Source organism: Palaemon carinicauda, chromosome 18 (assembly GCF_036898095.1).
Source record: "Palaemon carinicauda isolate YSFRI2023 chromosome 18, ASM3689809v2, whole genome shotgun sequence".
In the NCBI taxonomy this organism is placed as follows: Eukaryota; Metazoa; Arthropoda; class Malacostraca; order Decapoda; family Palaemonidae; genus Palaemon; species Palaemon carinicauda.
Window position 1 is genome coordinate 32316187 of NC_090742.1, and position 21837 is coordinate 32338023.

General features: G+C 40.7%; 1 protein-coding gene across 1 annotated transcript in view; it reads right to left on the reverse strand.

The window, feature by feature from the left end:
* The window catches only part of LOC137657037 (ribonuclease P protein subunit p25-like protein), an 88216-nt gene that overhangs the window by 13552 nt on the left and 52827 nt on the right, over positions 1-21837 (reverse strand). The window contains exon 4 of the mRNA XM_068391396.1: positions 4028-4144. Within this exon, the coding sequence (XP_068247497.1) occupies positions 4028-4144 (117 nt within the window). The remainder of the gene's footprint in view (positions 1-4027; positions 4145-21837) is intronic.

A 21837-nucleotide genomic window follows, 5' to 3' on the forward strand; every position in this document is an offset into this window, starting at 1 on the left:
GCAGTCCAAGGGAGGACTGAAGAACACTCAAAGACATAGGGTCTCCCACCGGCAGCCGTCATGGCTGGCACAACCTTTCCCGGAGCCTTTCGTACGTATGGGGAAGGTCAGAGTGGCTATCAAGCCGCCTATGTAGGAACCCGGCCGGTACCACAGTCTATCCAGCAAGCGGGGAGATTGTAGGACACCGGCCAAAGACATGCGATGGCTAGGCTATCGCTAAAGGACAGAGAGGGGCAGGGAAAGGGTCTTGTGTGTTGTGTCGGGAGAAGGCGGCAGGATTGCCAGCCATTTCCAGTCACAATCAGAAACCTCGTTTCAGTATCGGCGCCGTCCTGGGCAGCAGAAGAATATCGATTCTTCAGCCCGGGACCTTGCCGAAACAAGACTTGTCTTCTAGACCGAAAGGGAGAAGGTGGCGAGATCGTATTACCACTTTGGATGTGGGTTAGGGAAGCCAGGCTTCCTATGTCTGCAACTGTAAGCCGGCAGGGGAGTGACTACTCCCCCGGCAGCCGAGTTGTCGGCATAAAGACTGAATACTCTGAGTTACTGTCGTAAAACCAAGCCGGGATACTCGCCGGCAAGGGGGAAGACAGAAAAACACTAGCCTAGTCAAGCCGGAGTATGCTACTCTATGGCAAGACCAAGATAGGGTTGTCGCCTAATGGCGGCACTCAGAGGGAAGGAAAGGTTTACCCTTAAATCTCTGAAGGAGACTAATATCGAATTATTTAATTAATTCTAGGAGATATACTATCTCCTGTTGAATTGATAAAATGATATGCGAGGGTAAACGGGGATAATGTACGATAGTATACTAAAGCGCGTAGGCTAGGTTAGCCCAGCGCAGGGCGAGATCTCGGGTATGCTATATCACCGAGACTCTAACATATAAGATCGAGACATTTAAGGAAGAGGAAAAATACGTGCATGATCTTATCTTCACTAGTATAATTTTGCCTAAATAGCTATAATTCATTAAAGCTAAATACCGGGAATGTCGTTCTGCTGACTAAATAAAGCATGCATGACGAACGACAGCGTCCAAAATGGCAACTCCGGTTACTGGCTATGCTCAGATAAACACATTAAATTATGCTAATTTCACTGTGAGAAGGGAGCTAAAAATTATATACAGGAAAGATTAAATACTCAACTTTCCAGAGGCAGAAGATGCTGGAGAATGCATGATAAATTCCTCAAATAGCAGTCTAGAACACTAGAGCAAGCAGGGAGATACACTGAGCGAAAGCGCTACTGAATAAGGAATGAGCCGCCATTTTGGGCCCTGTAATAGTAGGGGAGGAAGGGTAACCTTGATAACGGCTCCCCTTTAATTTCACCACTCTTCCCCCTCAGAGCGAAAACTCTATTCGGGGTGAAGATTGCCATGTGTTGTATCAAGATATACATCCCCTGATATTATGGGATATCCTTAAGAAAAATTTTAAGGATACTCGCGCCAGGAGTTAGAATTCTGGAGACCTATGGTCAATTCTCTAGGAGTATCACTGTAGCCAAATATCCCTTAGAAAGCTGCCAATAGGAAGCTTCCATCAGGACGACATGGCTTGAGTCCAAAAAAGTAATTGTAAATTATTGAAATGCTCAAGAAATTAAAAAATAGCTTACAAACATGCTTTAATAAACCAAAATAATGACAAAGTTAATATGAAGACTTAATAATGAATAAAAAAAAAAATACTGTATGAAGCTTTAAAAATGAACTACCCATACGGGTCCGCACACACACTATCACACACACTCGCACAGACAAAGTGACAACGTATTCGCATGATAACTAATAATAATAGCTATAAACAAACTGCATGAAAACTGCGACTTCCAGTACCATATATTTGTGGTGATGTAATATTCATCAGGAAGACATTCAGAATAAATTAAGAAATTATAAAAAAAAATATGCCACTCGTAAGTGCGCAATCTTTTGACATGGTAGCGAGACCTTCAGATCAGCTGATCATAACCAAAGGTAAATAAAATATTAAGTATTATTGAGTTTAGAATTCTTCCGAACTTGAAAAATAGAATACAAAAATACTTTACTAGAGCATATGATATCCTATTAAACAAGAAATTGAAATAATGATATACAGTAAGAAAATATGACTTGGATGATTGACGCATCACAGTAATTCTACGGAAACTTCCATTTTTGAATTTGTCATACATCTATATCAACTCTCAGTCCCTATCTCCATTGTAAGTCCACGACTACCTGTATAGAATACACAGCCTTCAGATCTACTGTATAAAGTTTTCCTCTTTGATAGTACTGTACAACACATGGTAATTGTCATTTCTATGCTGAATAGACTTTGTAGGAACAAAGTTTTTCAGCAGAGAGAGGTCAATGACTGGTTCTCAGCACCCGGTCAACTTATCCACCAAGAACAGATGAATGTAGAACCCTGAAGCTATATTCTTATCTTCAATTGCTTTCACCTCTTCTGGCTAGGCCAGAGCTTTTGGGAATTTCTGAAGCTAATTCTGGAATGCCAAAGGTGAGCAATGTAGGAAAGGAAAAATATCTTCAAAGGTTAGGCGGTATTCTTCCCAAAGAACTTTTACAACCTACTTCTCTGCTCCATGTTGCTGCCAAGTTGCCAAATGGCATGACAGGCATTCCCCATTTATCTCAGTTGGAGGAGAGGACTGCTGACTTTAGCCTCCCCTTCCTTAACTCTACTGCCCTTCCTGAACTGGCCAAGTTGGGCATGAAGGGGAGGAGCACTGTCTGCACCTTCCCTAGAGGAAGAAGCAATTGGAGGACCTAATCTGGATTTCAAGGCAGCCAGTGCTTTCCTCAAAGCCAATCGTGAGAGCATGGCAGAGACAAAGTCCACTGTATTTGCCTCTGAAGTACCTGGACCCCTGAAGGAACTATGTGGTAGATGAGGGAGTCATAGTTAGCCTTCCTCCAATGCCACTATGTCTTTCTGAAGTAAAATAGGAAGACCAGCACAGAAGCATTCTTTAATGCTAGTGTTTTCTATCCAACTTGCCTGGAGAATTGAGAAGCTATAGCTTCCCTCCTCTTCAGGACCGAGTTGGCCCATTGATTACCCGAGTAACATGCCATGAAGGTCACCGCCTTCACACTAGACAGAACCAAATTTCTGTACTTCTCCAACATTTAAAAATTCCTATAGAAGACCCAGCACTAGGGGATCCCAAAGGAGATATAGCAGGGTGAAAAGCACCTGAAGAAAAGCATGAATTATAAAGCTTCTTTATAATCAGATTTAGCCAAATCAAAGCTGAATTCTTAAGGGTCTTTCATACACTTCTTCTTCTTGGCAAACTCCACCAATAGAGAAGGCCACGACTTGCACTCATTACAAGGCGGTGACTGCAAACAGTCATGACCCCTGAACAAAATAAAACATAAATCTGATAAGGATCAGTGGCATATATCTTAACATTTCTACATTTATTTTCCAAAGTGAAAAAACAAATGAATTAATAGCCAAATTTGTCAGAGGCAGCAAAAGTATGTCTGTAATGCTTGCAGGCAAAGTAAAAAACCTTAGTCCTGACACTGAGAGTGGGCAAGGTTTCTGCCACACCACTTGTCTGTAGTTAACAACCTCATTAAAGTTTTAGTGGCAGTTACTGCTTCACACAAGTCATACTCCTATTGAAGGACGAGGCTTTGCATTTGAGATGAAATAATTAAGAATTTTCAAAATAATACTTTTTTTATAAGGAAAAATCCTCAACTGGTAATTACTGTACAGCAAACTTTCCAATATTATAATAATGGAAAAGTTATGTCATCCTACATCACCAGCTTCATTCAGTTATAAAGGTAAATTGAAGTTATCTAAACTATAACTTGTTAGCAAAGAGAGAAAAGCTAAGGAAGGGTTATGTAAAGCAATTTTTTTCTAGCAAGTACATTCTACTCCAGGTTTAGACAAATTAACTGATATCTTTCCAGGCATAGAATTTTCAGTACCACACCCCTATAATATAACCAAAAAATAAAAAAGAACTTTACCCAGGTACTGATGGATCTAAGGCATCTCTTGATAAAAGAATAGCAATAGCTGGTACCTCACGTGTGACCTTCAGCCGATCAAGACCTTCTACCTTAGGCTCCCAATACTCATCAACTCTGAAAAACAATTAAAAGCGTACAATACGCATTTAACAAAATCTATAAAATATCATAATTTGATTTTCATGTACCTTCTGTAATAATTGAATATTAGAATTGCAGAGCTAAGATTACGCAACAAAGAATAATGAATTTTCTATTCTTGAAAGTTGTATCCTTCAAAGATTTTCCTGATATTTAATCAATTTTAAAGCACAGTACTGTACTGTACACATATCTTCAGTAACTTTCATTCTTTGATATTTTCATGACTTGATTTAGATAATGAATAAGTTCATGTCATAATTTTTTTGAGTAATTTGTATTTTTCCTAGCTTCACAAACCCAAGTCCTTTAAATAGGGAATATAATTTCAGGGCAAACTGGATGACTGTTAGAATAGGTTAATGAGGCAATTGAATGAAAGGGGATGAACGAGGGTGAGGATAGGGCTTATCCCTGATTTTGTGAATTCTGTTCTAAGCTGGTACCTAGAACCTCTCAATAGTCAAGGTGTATGCACTACGGATCGACAAATGAAGTCGGAAAGAGAAAAAGAGATTGTGTTCCAGACACTTTTCTTGGTTCTGTCAGTGCTCAGGAAGAGTTGCTGACACTCAGGTCTGAGGTGTCAGGTCTCCTTCATAAGCATCGCAGAGCCCTTGAGAGACAAAAGCATCTTTGCTACTGTACATGCCACCTGTCACTTCACATACAGAGGAGATGGAGAAGAGCTTGAACCTGGGGTCATGCCTGGTAGGTTCAGAATATTGGCCATGTGACTTGCCACCAAAGTAAGGGAGTACCTTCCATCTCTGAGCATGGTGGAATAGGCCAGAGAGATCACATAACTCACTTAAACTCTTTGCCAATACTAAAGTAGCAGAGACAGTCTTGATAATCAGAACTTTGACTAACGGCCTTCCCCACAACTCGGACAGGTGCAAGTGAGAGCACTGAAAATGAGGGACACATCCCTCTCTGGTGCCTCAGGTCCTGAGATCAGCAAGATTATTCAAAGCTCCTCACTAGTACAGACAACTCCTTATGAGGATAAGAGGTCTATCTCCTTCCGTCGAAAGACTATGCTCTAGACTGAGTGATAGCCTTGATAGCAATGACTGAGAGGAGCTTCTTTCAGTAAAGGAAGATGACAAAACCTGCAATATGCTCTCGAGATGATACGACCAGAGAAGAATCTCTTCTATGATATCAATAGCAGAGGATTGCCCATTTTCCTAGGGAGAGTGAGGACCACAGGGAGTTCTCTCGAGATCTCAACGGGGCAGAACAGGATACCATTCGACATGACATTTAGGAGCCACCAAGGTCAACCTGAGTCTCAGCATAATCCCCACACGGAAGTTTAGCGGATGAAAAAGGATTGAACGGAGGAAGGACGTAATCATCATTGTGACCCCTTGGGTGTTGTAATGCAACTTCTAACACAGACCATGGATCTGGACCATGAGAGAAAACACGGAAAGCTTTCTGCCAAGTCATGTGTCAAATAGATTGATACCCAAGAAAACCCCACGAACCAGAAGCCTGTCCACTACTGTATACTGTACATGGATGTAGGGACCACTCTCACCATACAACTCTCCCCTGACAACTGAGTGTCTATAGATTATTGTATGCTGTTAGCCTTGCAGATGTTAAGTTAAACTATCATACACGATGTAGATTATGCAAATCTACTCAAAAAAAATATTACCAAACAATAGCAAAACATTAACCATAAATGAAAATGGTAGCCAGCAAACAGAAAACATGACTATATTCAAGATTTGACATATATATTTACAGCATTACACAAGATCCACCAAATACTCACGGCACACCAAAACTAATGGGTAATATACAAATTTGACGAAGAAGTAGGTCGAGTTAACTACAAAAACTTCTATGCAGTGAGGGAAAGATGATGTTGCTTGGTTTTAGATATAAAAGGTTGACATGTAGGATCAGTTTCTGAGTATGAGATGAACTTCTTATACCTTCTTCAAGAAGTATTCTATCGTAGTCACTAACTTTTAGGGTCAAAAAGGTTTAGATGAAAAATGTCTCCAAACACCAGCATTGTATTGTCTCGTCTCGTCTGCTCTCGGTCGGCAACTGTCCTTCACATATGGGGGACCAATACTCCCGAATGTTCGTGATGCACTAGAAGCAACCAGGACCGGGATTACACAGCATGCCGCCAGGCAACGGACCCATTCTCGAAACATCTTGTACTATATAGCTCAAGCCCATCAGACGGCTGGCGCAGAAGTAGAATCTTGAACTCTGGTAGAAGAACACAGCTATAATTTCACGTTACAATTAAATTGACATAAAAAAAAAATAATTGTTTTATTTTTACATGAACATACATGAAAAAATATGCCCTTTTCACAAGTTTTGTAATACAATATACATATATTCAGTGTATACTGTATATAACAAATGCCCCTACCTAGCAAAAAGTTGGGGTCATTAACGAACAAATTTTCACAAATACAAACAGAATTTTATTGTACAAGATTACAAATATAATGTTTTCACTTCAATGAAAATAAAATACAATTATATATAACAAAATGTAACTAAAACATAATTAAATTTACATTCTTGACAATGTATCTTCTTAGGCATTATCTTTATCTTTAATATGTCTTATATCTAAATGCCCCCTGTGGCCGCGGGGGCATAAAAACAAGAATAGCGCCAACGTTATCCCTGCGTGTCGTAAGAGGCGACTAAAAGGGACGGGACGAGGGGGCTAAGAACCTCCTCTCCTGTATCTACATCCTGTGAGACATCGACAAAGAGATGGAGCTGGGGGGAGAGTGACTGCTCCCCGCACTCTAGTTTTGGGGTGTTTGAATGTGCGTGGATGTAGTACGACAGAGAGTAAAAGATGTGAAATTGGAAGTATGTTTAGGAATAGAAGGATGGATGTATTGGCCTTGTGTGAGACGAAGATAAAAGGAAAGGGTGAAGTGATGTTTAGTGAAATGTCTGGTAGAGTGTCTGGGATTGAAAGGGGAAGAGCGAGAGAGGGTGTGGCTTTATTGTTGAGTGAATGGATGACAGGTAAAGTAGTGGAATGGAAGGAGATATCATCTAGGTTAATGTGGGTAAGGGTTAGGTTGGGTAGGGAATGTTGGGCGTTTGTCAGTGTGTATGGGCCAGGTAGTGAGAAAAGTGAAGAAGAGCGGAATGAGTTCTGGAATGAATTAACTAGGTGTGTAGAAGGACTGGGTAGAAGGAATTATGTAGTTGTCATGGGTGACTTAAATGCTAGAGTGGGCACTGGAGAGGTAGAAGGTGTCATTGGGAACTATGGCGTACCAGTTGAAAATGAGAGTGGTGAGAGACTGGTAGATATGTGTGTTGAGCAAGAGATGGTGATAAGTAATAGCTTTTTCAAAAAGAAAGATAAAAATAAGTATACATGGGTAAGAGTGGCAAATGGAAGAGTAGTAGAAAGGGCATTAATGGATTATGTGTTGATAACTAAAAGAATGTTTGGAAGATTGAAAGACGTGCACGTGTTTAGGGGTATGGCTAACGGTATGTCTGATCATTTTTTGGTGGAAGGAAAATTAGTTGTAGCAAAAGAATGGGGGAATAGAGTAGGTGGATGTAAAAGGGATGTAGTGAGGGTTGAAGAGCTAATAAAACCGGGGGTAAAAAGTAAATATCAGGAAAGGTTGAAAATGATATATGACGAAGTGAAAGTAAGAGAAACTGGCAATTTACAGGAGGAGTGGAAGTTAGTAAAAGAAAATTTTGTTGGGATTGCAAGTGATGTGTGTGGAAAGAAGGTTGTTGGAGGCAGCATGAGGAAGGGCAGTGAATGGTGGAGTGAAGGTAAAAGTGGAAGAGAAAAAGAGGGCTTTTGAAGAATGGCTGCAGAGTAATAGTATGGACCTTCTGTAAAAGAAAGGAGACATAAGTCTGGATGTTCCTTGAGACTCTGGTAAGGGATTAAGATCTACTAACAGAGTCTAGATAGCATTAAATATGTGTGCATAGGATGGTTCAATGAATGGGAGCCGGAGCTCCATATTAAAATATTTTAAATATAAAATTTTCCTGCACCAGAGTGTGCCGGAGCAATTTAAAATGGGTCCGTATCGCTATAAATATTATTAAAATAAGAATAAAATAAATTATTGTAAGTTGCGGAACCTCCGACAGGGTCGAGGATTCAGTGATAGGCCCGTAACCAAATAAATTATAAAATACAAGCGGTAGCTAAAAGCTAAGGCTAACATCATTGCTAAGCGTATTGGTGATCTCCGGTGAAGCCGGAGGTCCGGTGAAAGGTCCGGAATAAATAAGTTGTGATTAATAATGAATCTTTTGTGTGGATATGGCCGTGGCCGGAGTCTGGGTGCAAGGGACCACCGGGGGGATGAGGCCCTGCCAGAGGGTTGCACTCCAAATGATATATAACTATAGGTTCCAATCTCAATGAGTATCCCTCATGGCGGAGTAAAACTCAAGGCGGAGTGGATGAATGTTCAGATCCTCTCCCAAGCCGTAGCGGGGAGAGGACGGAACTACGAGGGGAACAGGTGGCGTCAGAAAGCTGGCCCAAAACAATGACTCACACACGAACAGGACCTATTAATAACGCTAGCTATATTAACAGTAACCACATAATAAAATAATTCGTAAAATATCATATACCCGTAGAGGGAGAAGGGGGAGGGAGAACCCGTGATCGTATAAAACGGAAAACGGGGAATCCACCTCTCCTACTCGAGGCTAAGAAAGAAAACGAGAGAAAGGGTAACTCGTGACTGAGCGACAGAAAACGAGAACTCCATGCTCTCGCTCTCGTGGTTACACTATAAAGAACCTAATTAAGCACAATATAATATAATATAGGTATAACAATAAAATTGTAACGTCAAATACAAGACTACGAACGAAGAATAACGTCTGCGTAACAAAATTTAAAAGGATATAGTCCACTGACGAACGCCTCTCAGGGCGGGTACTAAACTATAATAAAGCCAGAATGCTATTCTTGTTCGTCCAGACTGGACTTGCTAGCAAAAAAGTACCATAGGAAATAATAATAATAATAATAATAATAATGGTTCAAAAAGGCATAAGGCCAGTGACTTAACCAAGAACCTAACTGACAGTGTACCAAATGGGCAAGACTAACATGAAATTCCCAGCGAGGCAAATCAAAACAACAATGGCTGCCGACACCGCGGAAGGCCAAGCCGGTCGAAATAAAAAACAACACAATACTGTGAAGAGTACAACTGCCCGGTACTGCAAAAGCTGTCAAAACAAACTATGGTACTTAACATTGGTATTGGTGAAGTTGGAGCTTCGGCCATGATGAAATTAATCCACGAAACGTGAAAACACCGAGAACACAAAAATCTAAGACCAAGCTAGCAAGTCCAAAACAGAAGGATGTTGTTCAGATGGCGCTCGCGTCGGGCGTCGGTGGTGTGGCTCAGGTAGCGTAGCTGGTGCCTCTATATCGGCCCATCCCTTTTGACGAAGGAATTAGCTAAATGGAAGACAGCCTGTGAATAGTGGTTTTCACGCGCCCCTGCTTTATACACGACACCCACAAGGTGCTCGCGCGAGGGTAGTAACCTCTGCATTCCATGCTTTTATCTTTCTCTGGTATATTTGGAAGGTTTATATCAGAAAAATGTAAAGAAGGACCCTTTTCACCGGGCGTCACAGGTCTCTCCCCAGAAATAGATTTTTCCTTCGTCAAAATCCCTTTTTTGGTGGAAGGAAAATTAGTTGTGGCAAAAGAATGGGGGAATAGAGTAGGTGGATGTAAAAGGGAGGTAGTGAGGGTTGAAGAGCTAATAAAACCGGGGGTAAAAAGTAAATATCAGGAAAGGTTGAAAATGATATATGACGAAGTGAAAGTAAGAGAAACTGGCAATTTACAGGAGGAGTGGAAGTTAGTAAAAGAAAATTTTGTTGGGATTGCAAGTGATGTGTGTGGAAAGAAGGTTGTTGGAGGCAGCATGAGGAAGGGCAGTGAATGGTGGAATGAAGGAGTGAAGGTAAAAGTGGAAGAGAAAAAGAGGGCTTTTGAAGAATGGCTGCAGAGTAATAGTATAGAGAAGTATGAAAAATATAAAGAGAAAAATGTGGAAGTAAAGCGCAAGGTACGTGAGGCAAAGAGGGCAGCTGACCTGAGGTGGGGTCAGGGATTGGGTCATTCATATGAAGAGAATAAGAAGAAGTTTTGGAAGTAAGTGAAGAGAGTAAGGAAGGCTGGCTCAAGAATTGAAGAGACAGTGAAAGATGGAAATGGAAGGTTGTTAAAAGGAGAGGAGGCAAGGAAAAGATGGGCGGAATATTTTGAAAGTTTACTGAATGTTGAGGATAATAGGGAGGCAGATATAATTGCTGTTCCAGGTGTTGAGGTGCCAGTGATGGGAGATGAGAATGAGAGAGAGATTACAATAGATGAAGTGAGGAGAGCACTAGATGAAACGAGAGTAGGAAAAGCATCTGGTATGGATGGTGTGAGAGCTGAGATGTTGAAGGAGGGGGGTGTGACTGTACTTGAATGGTTGGTGAGATTATTTAATATGTGTTTTGTGTTGTCAATGGTACCAGTAGATTGGGTTTGTGCATGTATTGTACCAATATATAAGGGTAAGGGAGATGTGCATGAGTGTTGTAATTCAAGAGGTATTAGTTTGTTGAGTGTAGTTGGAAAAGTGTATGGTAGAGTAATGATTAATAGGATCAAGGATAAAACAGAGAATGCAATCTTAGAAATACAGGGTGGTTTTAGAAGAGGTAGGGGTTGTATGAATCAGATTTTTACAGTTAGGCAGATATGCGAGAAATATTTAGCAAAAGGTAAGGAGGTGTATGTTGCGTTTATGGATCTGGAGAAAGCGTATGATAGAGTTGATAGGGAAGCAATGTGGAATGTGATGAGGTTATATGGAGTTGGTGGAAGGTTGTTGCAAGCAGTGAAAAGTTTCTACAAAGGTAGTAAAGTGTGTGTTAGAATAGGAAATGAAGTGAGTGATTGGTTTTCGGTGAGAGTGTGGCTGAGACAGGGACGTGTGATGTCGCCGTGGTTGTTTAACTTGTATGTTGATGGAGTGGTGAGAGAGGTGAATGCTCGAGTGCTTGGACGAGGATTAAAACTGGTAGACGAGAATGACCATGAATGGGAGGTAAATCAGTTTTTGTTTGCGGATGATACTCTACTGGTTGCAGACACAGAAGAGAAGCTTGGACGATTAGTGACAGAATTTGGAAGAGTGTGTGAGAGAAGGAAGTTGAGAGTTAATGTGGGTAAGAGTAAGGTTATGAGATGTACGAGAAGGGAAGGTGGTGCAAGGTTGAATGTCATGTTGAATGGAGAGTTACTTGAGGAGGTGGATCAGTTTAAGTACTTGGGGTCTGTTGTTGCAGCAAATGGTGGAGTGGAAGCAGATGTACGTCAGAGAGTCAACGAAGGTTGCAAAGTGTTGGGGGCAGTTAAGGGAGTAGTAAAAAATAGAGGGTTGGGCATGAATGTAAAGAGAGTTCTATATGAGAAAGTGATTGTACCAACTGTGATGTATGGATCGGAGTTGTGGGGAATGAAAGTGATGGAGAGACAGAAATTGAAAGTGTTTGAGATGAAGTGTCTAAGGAGTATGGCTGGTGTATCTCGAGTAGATAGGGTTAGGAACGAAGTGGTGAGGGTGAGAACGGGTGTAAGAAATGAGTTAGCAGCTAGAGTGGATATGAATGTGTTGAGGTGGTTTGGCCATGTTGAGAGAATGGAAAATGGCTGTCTGCTAAAGAAGGTGATGAATGCAAGAGTTGATGGGAGAAGTACGAGAGGAAGGCCAAGGTTTGGGTGGATGGATGGAGTAAAGGAAGCTCTGGGTGATAGGAGAATAGATGTGAGCGAGGCAAGAGAGCGTGCTAGAAATAGGAATGAATGGCGAGCGATTGTGACGCAGTTCCAGTAGGCCCTGCTGCTGCCTTCGATGCCTTAGATGCCCGCGGAGGTAGCAGCAGTAGGGGATTCAGCATTATGAAGCTTCATCTGTGGTGGATAATGTGGGAGGGTGGGCTGTGACACCCTAGCAGTACCAGCTGAACTCGTTTGAGTCCCTTGTTAGGCTGGGAGGAACGTAGAGAGTAGAGGTCCCCTTTTTGTTTTTGTTTCTTTTTGATGTCGGCTACCCCCCAAAATTGGGGGAAGTGCCTTGGTATATGTATGTATGTATATCTAAATTGTATTCCTGTAAAATCAAACTCCACCTCAAAAGCCTTGAATTTTTGCATTTCATTTTCTGTACAAAAGTCAGTGGATTATGATCAGAAAACACTTATAGTTTTACAGGTGGATGTAACATACACTTCAAAGTGTTGCAGAGCAAGCAGTAAGACCAAAGCTTCTTTTTCCATGGTTGAATAATGGCATCGGTTAGGGTTAAACTTTTTAGTAACAGGATGATCTATTCCTAAGCTGTTTTCTTGTAACAACAATGAGCCACAACCCAAATCACTCGCACCAGTATTAGTAGGTTGGGCAGGGCATCAGCCACCCAGTGAGATACTACCGCTAGAGAGTTATGGGGTCTTTTGACTGGCCAGACAGTACTACATTGGATCCTTCTCTCTGGTTAAGGTTTATTTTCCCTTTGCCTACACGCACACACAGAAAATAGTCTGGCCTATTTTTTACTTATTCTCCTTTGTCCTCATACACCTGACAACACTGAGATTACAAAACAATTCCTCTTCACTCAAGAGGCTACTGCACTGTAATTGTTCAGTGTCCACTTTCCTCTTGTTAAAGGTAGAAGAGACTCTTTAACTATGGTTAGCAGCTCTTCTAGGAGAAGGACACTCCAAAATCAAACCATTGTTCTCTTGTCTTGGGTAGTGCCATAGCCTCTATACCATGGTCTTCCACTGTCTCTTGCTTGAGGGTACAGTCGGGCATGCTGTTCTGTCTTGTTTCTCTTCCTCTTGTTTTGTTAGTTTTTATAGTTTATATGGGAGATAATTATTTTAATGCTGTTACTTTTCTTCAAAATTTTATTTTTCCTTGTTTCCTTTCCTAACTGGGATATTTTCCCTGTTGGAGCCCCTGGCCTTATAGCATCCTGCTTTTCCAACTAGGGTTGTAGCTTAGCAAGTAATAATAATAATAATAATAATAATAATAATAATAATAATAAGAATAAGAATAATAATAATAATAATAATAATAATAATAATAATAACAACTGCCAACTTGGAAGGTTTTTGAAATTCTGGAGCAAGAAGTACTGGGAGACTTGATAACATTGACTTTATAGAATTAAAGGATTCCTGACAACTATTATCCCATACAAATCTTACCTTTTTCAAGGTTAGAGCAGTGAGAGGGAGAACAACTTGTGAAAATTTTTTACGAAAATTTTCTATAAAATCCAGCCATTCCCAGAAAACATAGTAGAGATTATCTATTATCAGGTACTGGAAAATTCACAATGGATTCAACTTTAGCTTCTCTGGGACTAACTCTACCATGACCTACCACATGCCCCATATAAGTAACACTACCTTTACCAATCTCACTTTTGACTAAATTAACCGTTAAATAAGCACTAGCAAGCCTGTTAAACAGCTACTTTAAACCAAGAATGTGTTCATCCCAAGAATCACTAAAACAATAACATCAATATAAACATTACACTTGGGAAGTCCCTGCAAAAGCTGATTCATTAAACAATGAAACGTAGCAGATGCATTCTTCATACTAAATGGCATTACAAAATATTGATACATCCCATATGGAGTTACAAATGCAGAAATTTTCTTAGCCCTCTAAGTCAACAGCACTTGCCAATACCCCTTTAGCAAATCGAATTTACTGATAAATTTTGCTTGACCAATACGGTCTACACCGTCATCTATCTGAGGGATAGGATAAGTGAGAGCCACAGTGCACAAATTCATTTTGCGATAGTCAGTGAAAAAATGCACACTACCATCAATCTTGGGAACTAAAATACAGGGACAACTCCAGTCACTTTGACTAGGCTCAATGAGGTGATTATCCAACATATATTAGATCTTAGACTGCATCAAATCACGCTTGCAAGGGCCTACACGATAAGGATGCTGTTTAAGGGGCCCAGCTAGTATGCCTATATATGGGGGTCTACGACAAAAAACACAAAATCCTGAAAAAATTCACTGAGCTTGGTATGGCAATGGAGATTATTTTGTCAAAATTCCTCTTACTTTCATAGTTACAGAGTAATTAGTAAAACTAAATCAATAAGCCAAAAACATTGATCCCAAGGAAAATGTTATTTTGATAATAAAATAAATTTTTGAATATACTTACCCGGTGATTATAATAGCTGCAACTCTGTTGCTCGACAGAAAACTCTAAGGTAAAATTCGCCAGCGATCGCTACACAGGTTGCGGGTGTGCCCAACAGCGCCATCTGTCGTCCAGATACCCAGTACTCAATGTAAACAAAGAACTCAATTTTCTCCTCGTTCCACTGCGTCTCTATTGGGGAGGAAGGGAGGGTCCTTTAATTTATAATCACCGGGTAAGTATATTCAAAAATTTATTTTATTATCAAAATAACATTTTTCAATATTTAACTTAGCCGGTGATTATAATAGCTGATTCACACCCAGGGGGGTGGGTAGAGACCAGCACTATATGTTTACATTATTATGAGCTAAGAATTTTTATTTCATTTTAGAAGTTATCAAAATAACAAAAACAAAATAAATAGGTACCTGGTAAGGAAGTCGACTTGAACAATTACTCTGCCTTTTTAAGTACGTCTTCCTTACGGAGCCTCGCGATCCTCTCAGGATGCTGATCGACCCCTAGGATCTGAAGTATCAAGGGTTGCAACCCATACAACAGGACCTCATCAAAACCCCTAATCTAGGCGCTTCTCAAGAAATGACTTTGACCACCCGCCAAATCAACCAGGATGCGAAAGGCTTCTTAGCCTTCCGGACAACCCAAAAAACAACAATAAAAACATTTCAAGAGAAAGATTAAAAAGGTTATGGAATTAGGGAATTGTAGTGGTTGAGCCCTCACCCACTACTGCACTCGCTGCTACGAATGGTCCCAGAGTGTAGCAGTCCTCGTAAAGAGACTGGACATCCTTAAGATAAAAAGACGCGAACACTGACTTGCTTCTCCAATAGGTTGCGTCCATTATACTTCGCAGAGATTTATTTTGTTTAAAGGCCACGGAAGTTGCGACAGCTCTAACTTCGTGTGTCCTTACCCTCAGCAAAGCTTGGTCTTCCTCATTCAGATGGGAATGAGCTTCTCGTATTAACAGTCTGATAAAATAGGATAAAGCATTCTTTGACATAGGCAAAGATGGTTTCTTAACTGAACACCATAAAGCTTCAGACGGGCCTCGTAAAGGTTTAGTTCGTTTTAAATAGAACTTAAGAGCTCTCACAGGGCATAAGACTCTTTCTAGTTCATTTCCAACCATATTCGATAAGCTTGGAATATCGAACGATTTTGGCCAAGGTCGAGAAGGCAGCTCGTTTTTGGCTAGAAAACCAAGTTGTAGAGAACATGTAGCCGTTTCAGATGAGAAACCGATGTTCTTGCTGAAGGCATGAATCTCACTGACTCTTTTAGCTGTGGCTAAGCAAACCAGGAAAAGAGTCTTTAAGGTGAGATCTTTCAGGGAGGCTGATTGTAGCGGCTCGAACCTGTCTGACATGAGGAATCTTAGTACCACGTCTAAATTCCAACCAGGTGTAACCAAACGACGCTCCTTCGTGGTCTCAAAAGACTTAAGGAGGTCCTGTAGATCTTTATTGTTGGAAAGATCTAAGCCTCTGTGACGGAAGACTGATGCCAACATGCTTCTGTAACCCTTGATAGTGGGAGCTGAAAGAGATCGTTCTTTCCTCAGATATAAGAGGAAGTCAGCTATTTGAGTTACAGAGGTACTGGTCGAGGATACGGATACTGACTTGCACCAGTTTCGGAAGACTTCCCACTTCGATTGGTAGACTCTAAGGGTGGATGTTCTCCTTGCTCTAGCAATCGCTCTGGCTGCCTCCTTCGAAAAGCCTCTAGCTCTCGAGAGTCTTTCGATAGTCTGAAGGCAGTCAGACGAAGAGCGTGGAGGCCTTGGTGTACCTTCTTTACGTGTGGCTGACGTAGAAGGTCCACCCTTAGGGGAAGTGTTCTGGGAACGTCTACTAGCCATCGAAGTACCTCGGTGAACCATTCTCTCGCGGGCCAGAGGGGAGCAACTAGCGTCAACCTTGTCCCTTCGTGAGAGGTGAACTTCTGCAGTACCTTGTTGACAATCTTGAACGGAGGGAATGCATATAGATCTAGATGTGACCAATCTAGGAGAAAGGCATCTATATGAACTGCTGCTGGGTCCGGGATTGGTGAGCAATATATTGGGAGCCTCTTGGTCATGAGGTTGCGAAGAGATCTATGGTCGGCTGGCCCCAGGTGGCCCAAAGACTCTTGCATACATCCTTGTGGAGGGTCCATTCTGTTGGAAGAATCTGTAAGTTTACTTGTGAACGAAGGTTCTGGAGTGGGAGGTGAGACCTTCCGGACTCACCAGTGGTAGCTTATACACCCCCCCCTGGAACCCCCCCAAGCGGCGGCGCGAGCCCTAAACCACGCCCCCTTGGGCGGAGTTACCAGAGACGAGCGGGTTGACTCGGCAATGGAAGTCACATTTTTGAAGTTGTAATAGAACAAAAAATAACACAGAAGTGGTTGAGCTTACCTTGGTAGTGCAAGTTATGAAGGAATTACTGTGAAGGTGCAAATTGTTGGACATAAAGGTCTTTTTACTAGTAAATTCAATCTTCTTGTGCTCTCTTGGTTGATATGAATATTGAAAGATTCCAGTTAGTTTGTTTTCTGTGGAATAATAGTGATTGTATGTGTGTGTTCTTGTATATAGCCTACTCTGTTGAATTATGAAGTTGTTAGAATATTCCCTCCTAAGTACTGTACATGGTCTCCTCGGCTCACGGGGGAAGGGTTGGAGGGTGACCCAGACTTTGAGTCCGGAAGGTCTCACCTCCCACTCCAGAACCTTCGTTCACAAGTAAACTTACAGTTCTGGAGAGGGAGGTCTCAACCTTCCGGACTCACCAGTGGTAGCTAGGCAGATGCTTCAGGGGGCTTGAAGATGAAGTCCAGCGACCACAGCATCGAAAGCTCCCTGTAAGCCGAGGAGAGCATAGTAAGAGCTGAAGACAGAGTCGCTTCTCCAATTCATTCTGGACATGATTTCTTGTATCGATACTCCATTGTATAGCAGTCTTGATGAAGCTTGCCCCCTTATAGAGTGAAAATTCGTTGACTGTTTAGTTGCATTTGGGTCGGCTCTGAAAATGCACTCCCTAAAAAGTTGTCTCATTTTTTGTAGAGACATTATCTTGAAGTGTTCATCTAGCCATATGTGGTCTTTCCTGTCTATGTTTCTTTCCATACAGACTTTGTTGGTGTATTCCAAATAGAAGTTCAATTGTCTGACTGGACATATTTTTGGTCTGTTAGGAAGCTTCCTAAAGCTGATCTCTATTGGCGTGTAGTTGTTCTTTTGGTTTTTGGCCATGAAGGAAGGGTGGTTCCGTAAGACAATGTGTTCTGGGGTGAAGGTGCTCCTGGAAATGCTGAGATTGTTAAATTGATTAGCTCTTAAAGGGCAAGCTAAGGCTACTAGGAACAAGGTTTTCTGTGTCAGTAGTAAGGTAGAGTTATCTTTCGTGGTGTTGAGAAATGAAATTACTTTGTCTAGATCCCAGCCAGGGAACTGGTGAGAATTTCTAGGTTTCCTTCTATTAACTCCCGATATCATTGCTTTGACATATTTGTCCTCTGTAAGACAGTAACCAGGGAAATAGCCTGACAAGATAGGACCTAAAGCTGCTCTGTAGCTCTTCAGGGTGTTGTAAGACAGACCCTTGTCTATAAGGTGATTGAAAAATAAAATAATTGCTAACAGGGGAAATTTGTTGTCTCTTCCATACTCCTTGTGAATGAAACTTTTAAAAATGTTGTATAGGTTTTCATACTTGTGCAAGGAGCTGTCCCTCAAGCTGACAGCAATTTTGGAGCAAACCTCAGGAGGAAAGACGTTAGGGAGCTGATCCTTTAAATTTTGAAGGCGATCAAAGTTGATTGGAGCTTTGCTGAGGGTGAGATACAATCCTTGAGAACTATCTGGTAGTCTTCGATCTTCACAATATATCGTTTGTGCTGCTTCGCGACTGACTTCACTAATGGAATCCATGGTTCCGTCCCCTGCGATATGGTGCAGAAAAGCATATTATTATTGCATTCTTTATTGATTTTAAAAGCTACTTTGTGTAGTAAGAATCCTGGTGGAAAGGCATAGAGGGGTGTTGATCCCTTCCAGCTAATCGTAAGTGCATTATTGCTGATGGCTTTTTGATTTGGAAGAGATGAACAGAACTTTTTGCACTTAGTATTGAAACCATTTGAGAACAGATCTATTTCTGGGGTGAAATTGAAGTCAGAGCAGATTAAGGAGAATAGACTGTCACTGAGGGAAGTTTCTGTGTGAATGGAACCCAGGTCCCTGGAAAGTGAGTCTGCGATGGTGTTACTTACTCCCCTGATCCATCTGGAATTTATCTGTATGTTGTGATCCTTCATGGTACTAAGTATTTTCCTGACTAGTTCATGGGCTAACTTGTTTCTGATACTACCCTGTTTCTTTATCCAACAATTAGTAACCTTTGAATCAACATGTATTAAGACTACCTTGTTGTATAACCTTGTGATGAAGTGTTCCAAAGAATAGAAGCAAGCTAATAACTCTCTTACATTGATGTGAAGGGAGGATTCTTCATTTGTCCAAGTTCCATTTATTGAGAGCATATTACCCGCTATTACTAATGCACCTCCCCAACCCTGGTTGGAAGCGTCAGTGAAAAGTTCTGCATCTATCTGTGGTTTTGGAATGTTAATCTCTCTGTACATTTGTCTCTGTTCCCATGGCTTTAGGTATTTTTTGAAGGTGTGGGGAATGATTTTGTACCCTGAATTAAAATAACTGTGGTACCTGTGGAGATATTTAAGATGGAATCTTCCCAAGCTTGTATAGGATGCACTAAAATTTAAAGCTCCGATTAACATTTGATAGGAATGCAGGTCGGATTTAACAGAGTTGGAGAAAGCTTTGGCCAATTCGACACACTTCTCTATGTTTTTCCCACTGGGATTCATAGTTTTCTTAATCATATTGTAATGCACTCCTAAAAATTCAATTCTTTGAGTCGGTTCAATTGTAGATTTTTTAAGTGAGATATTCCATCCTAAGTCTGACAAGATCTTAATGACTAGCTGAATGTGATTTTTACATTTTACATAATCTTTTGCTAATATGAGAATGTCATCAAGATAGTTGAATATTAAGATGTTATATGAGGTTCTAATATACTTGATCACTGTGTACATTATTTTTGAAAAAATATAAGGTGCTGTCTTTAGTCCAAAGGGTATCACAGTCCATTTGAACTTCCTTGTACCTAGTTTGAAGGTTAGAAATTTCTGGCTACTTGCATGTAATGGAATGTGCCAATAAGCATCTTTTAAATCTAGTTTGCAGGCCCAAGAGTTTAGATGTAGATAGGGAAATATAGTATTGGCCTTGAGCATGGTAAAAGAAGGTTTTTTAATCATGGTGTTGAGCACTTTCATGTCAAAGATTAGTCGTACTGTTCCATCTGGTTTGAATTTATAAAATATGTGGTTGGAGTAGTAAAAGGAAGTTCTGGGGATCTGCTCTATGACACCTAGTTTTAGCAGTCTGTCACATTCACTTTCCAATATTTTACGCTTGTTAATTGAATAAAATCTATCTTTACCTGTTCTTTTTAATGATCTCTGGGCTTTAAGTTTATTATTAAACGGAATTCTCACCCCTTCATTGATAATTTTACAAGCAAAAGAGGCATTAGGAAGCTTTCTCCAACTATCAATATTCATCAATAATGACTTACCTATCCTATTCTCTGGGGGGCTCTGGGAGGAGTTATTCATTGGTTTTGAGGCCAAAGGCGAGGTCTCTTTACTTCTATCTTGATTTATAGCATTTGGCCCAATGTCATGATGGTCTGGTGCGGAGCAAAGCTCGTTATTATCTGGTGCTGAGCAAAGCTCATTAACCACTGGTGCTGAGCAAAGCTCGTAATTAACTGGTGCTGAGCAAAGCTCATTAACTGGTGCTGAGCAAAGCTCATTATTAACTGGTGCAGAGTAAACATCGTTATCAACTGGTGCATAGAATACTGGGGCTGAAAAAATTTCTCTTTGAACTGGTGCGGAGCATGGCTCAATTTCTAGGGTCTTTCTTTTCTCTGGCTCCTGAACTATTAGCTTGTCCATTTTGTGACCTCCCCCCCCCTGTACCCACCTCGCCTATTACCTCTTCTAAGTGGCTGAGACTTGAATCTAAAGTTAGGGTTACCTTTGAGGAAACTGAACCTTCTTCCCTGAAATCTGCCCCCGAAGTTGAATTTCCTACCCCTGAAGTTTGCTGCCCCTCCTCTGAGGAGGGGACCTTTGTGAAAGCAGGCAGCAATGGCTGATTTTTGGTCTTCACTTAAATTCCAAACTTCTTTAATGTCTGCTTTGATTATAAGATCTCTTACTTCTTCCTTGAGGTATCTAGGAAGTGCTCTGCTTCTGAAATTTCTTATCAAATTTTGTATGAGGTCTATGCTCCTCCTTAGGGGACCAATAATAATTTTGGACAAAAAATCAATGTCATTTACTTTGGAGGGGTATACAATGTGTGCCAGTGCTGCATGCCCTTGAAAGGCAGAAATACTCATTTTAATATTTTCAATGTCATAAAAAAATTTTCTCTTATAACTGTCATCAAATACCTTACCTTCAGGCCAGAAATTCAACTTTGGAGTATTAATTAATTTAAAAAAGTCTGAGAACTCCTTATTTTGACTACTAACAAAGAATTTATCCCGGTTATCACTATGGCCTTCACTGAAAGTTAATGCTACTAGTGAATTATTCAATTGAATTTTCCCTTCTCTATGAAAAGATGGTTCAGCTTTGAAATTGGTGGAAATATATGAAGGAATGGGTTTATTGAATGTAAGAAGGTTGAAATCTTCGTAATCACTTTCGTCTCCATTATTATAAAAGGAAAAGAGGTCTAAATTTGCACTTTCAGGTAATTCAGGTGATCGTCTTGAGCGCTTAGTAGGAGGGGGAGCCTCATTCTTCTTAGCAGGTGAACCACTTCTGCCGAGATGAATGTTTAATATCAGTGATTTATTTACCATAGAATAATTGAAATTTTGTTCAACAGGTATAGTAAATATGGACAGCAGCGGACCTAGAAGGCTGAAGTCTGGCAATGGGGTTCACGACTCAAATAGCCCTCTTAGGTTAATTCAGTGCCATATTTAAGTGAATGATAAGTTTAAATCTGTTATTATTAATAAACTAGACCTGCCTCATATGTAACCCTTATCAGATAGCCCCCCAGGGCCTAGGCTAGTGTCGATAGGTTTAAAGCGAGAAATGTAAGCTCGAACTTACCTGTGGTCTAGCCTACTGCCTATTAAGTGCGTGCTTTTAATGTGTCAGGCAAGCAATTTGTTTTGTGTGCTTAATTATAATTTTGTAATATATAAAAATTGGAGTATTTAGTTTGTTTATACCGATTAAT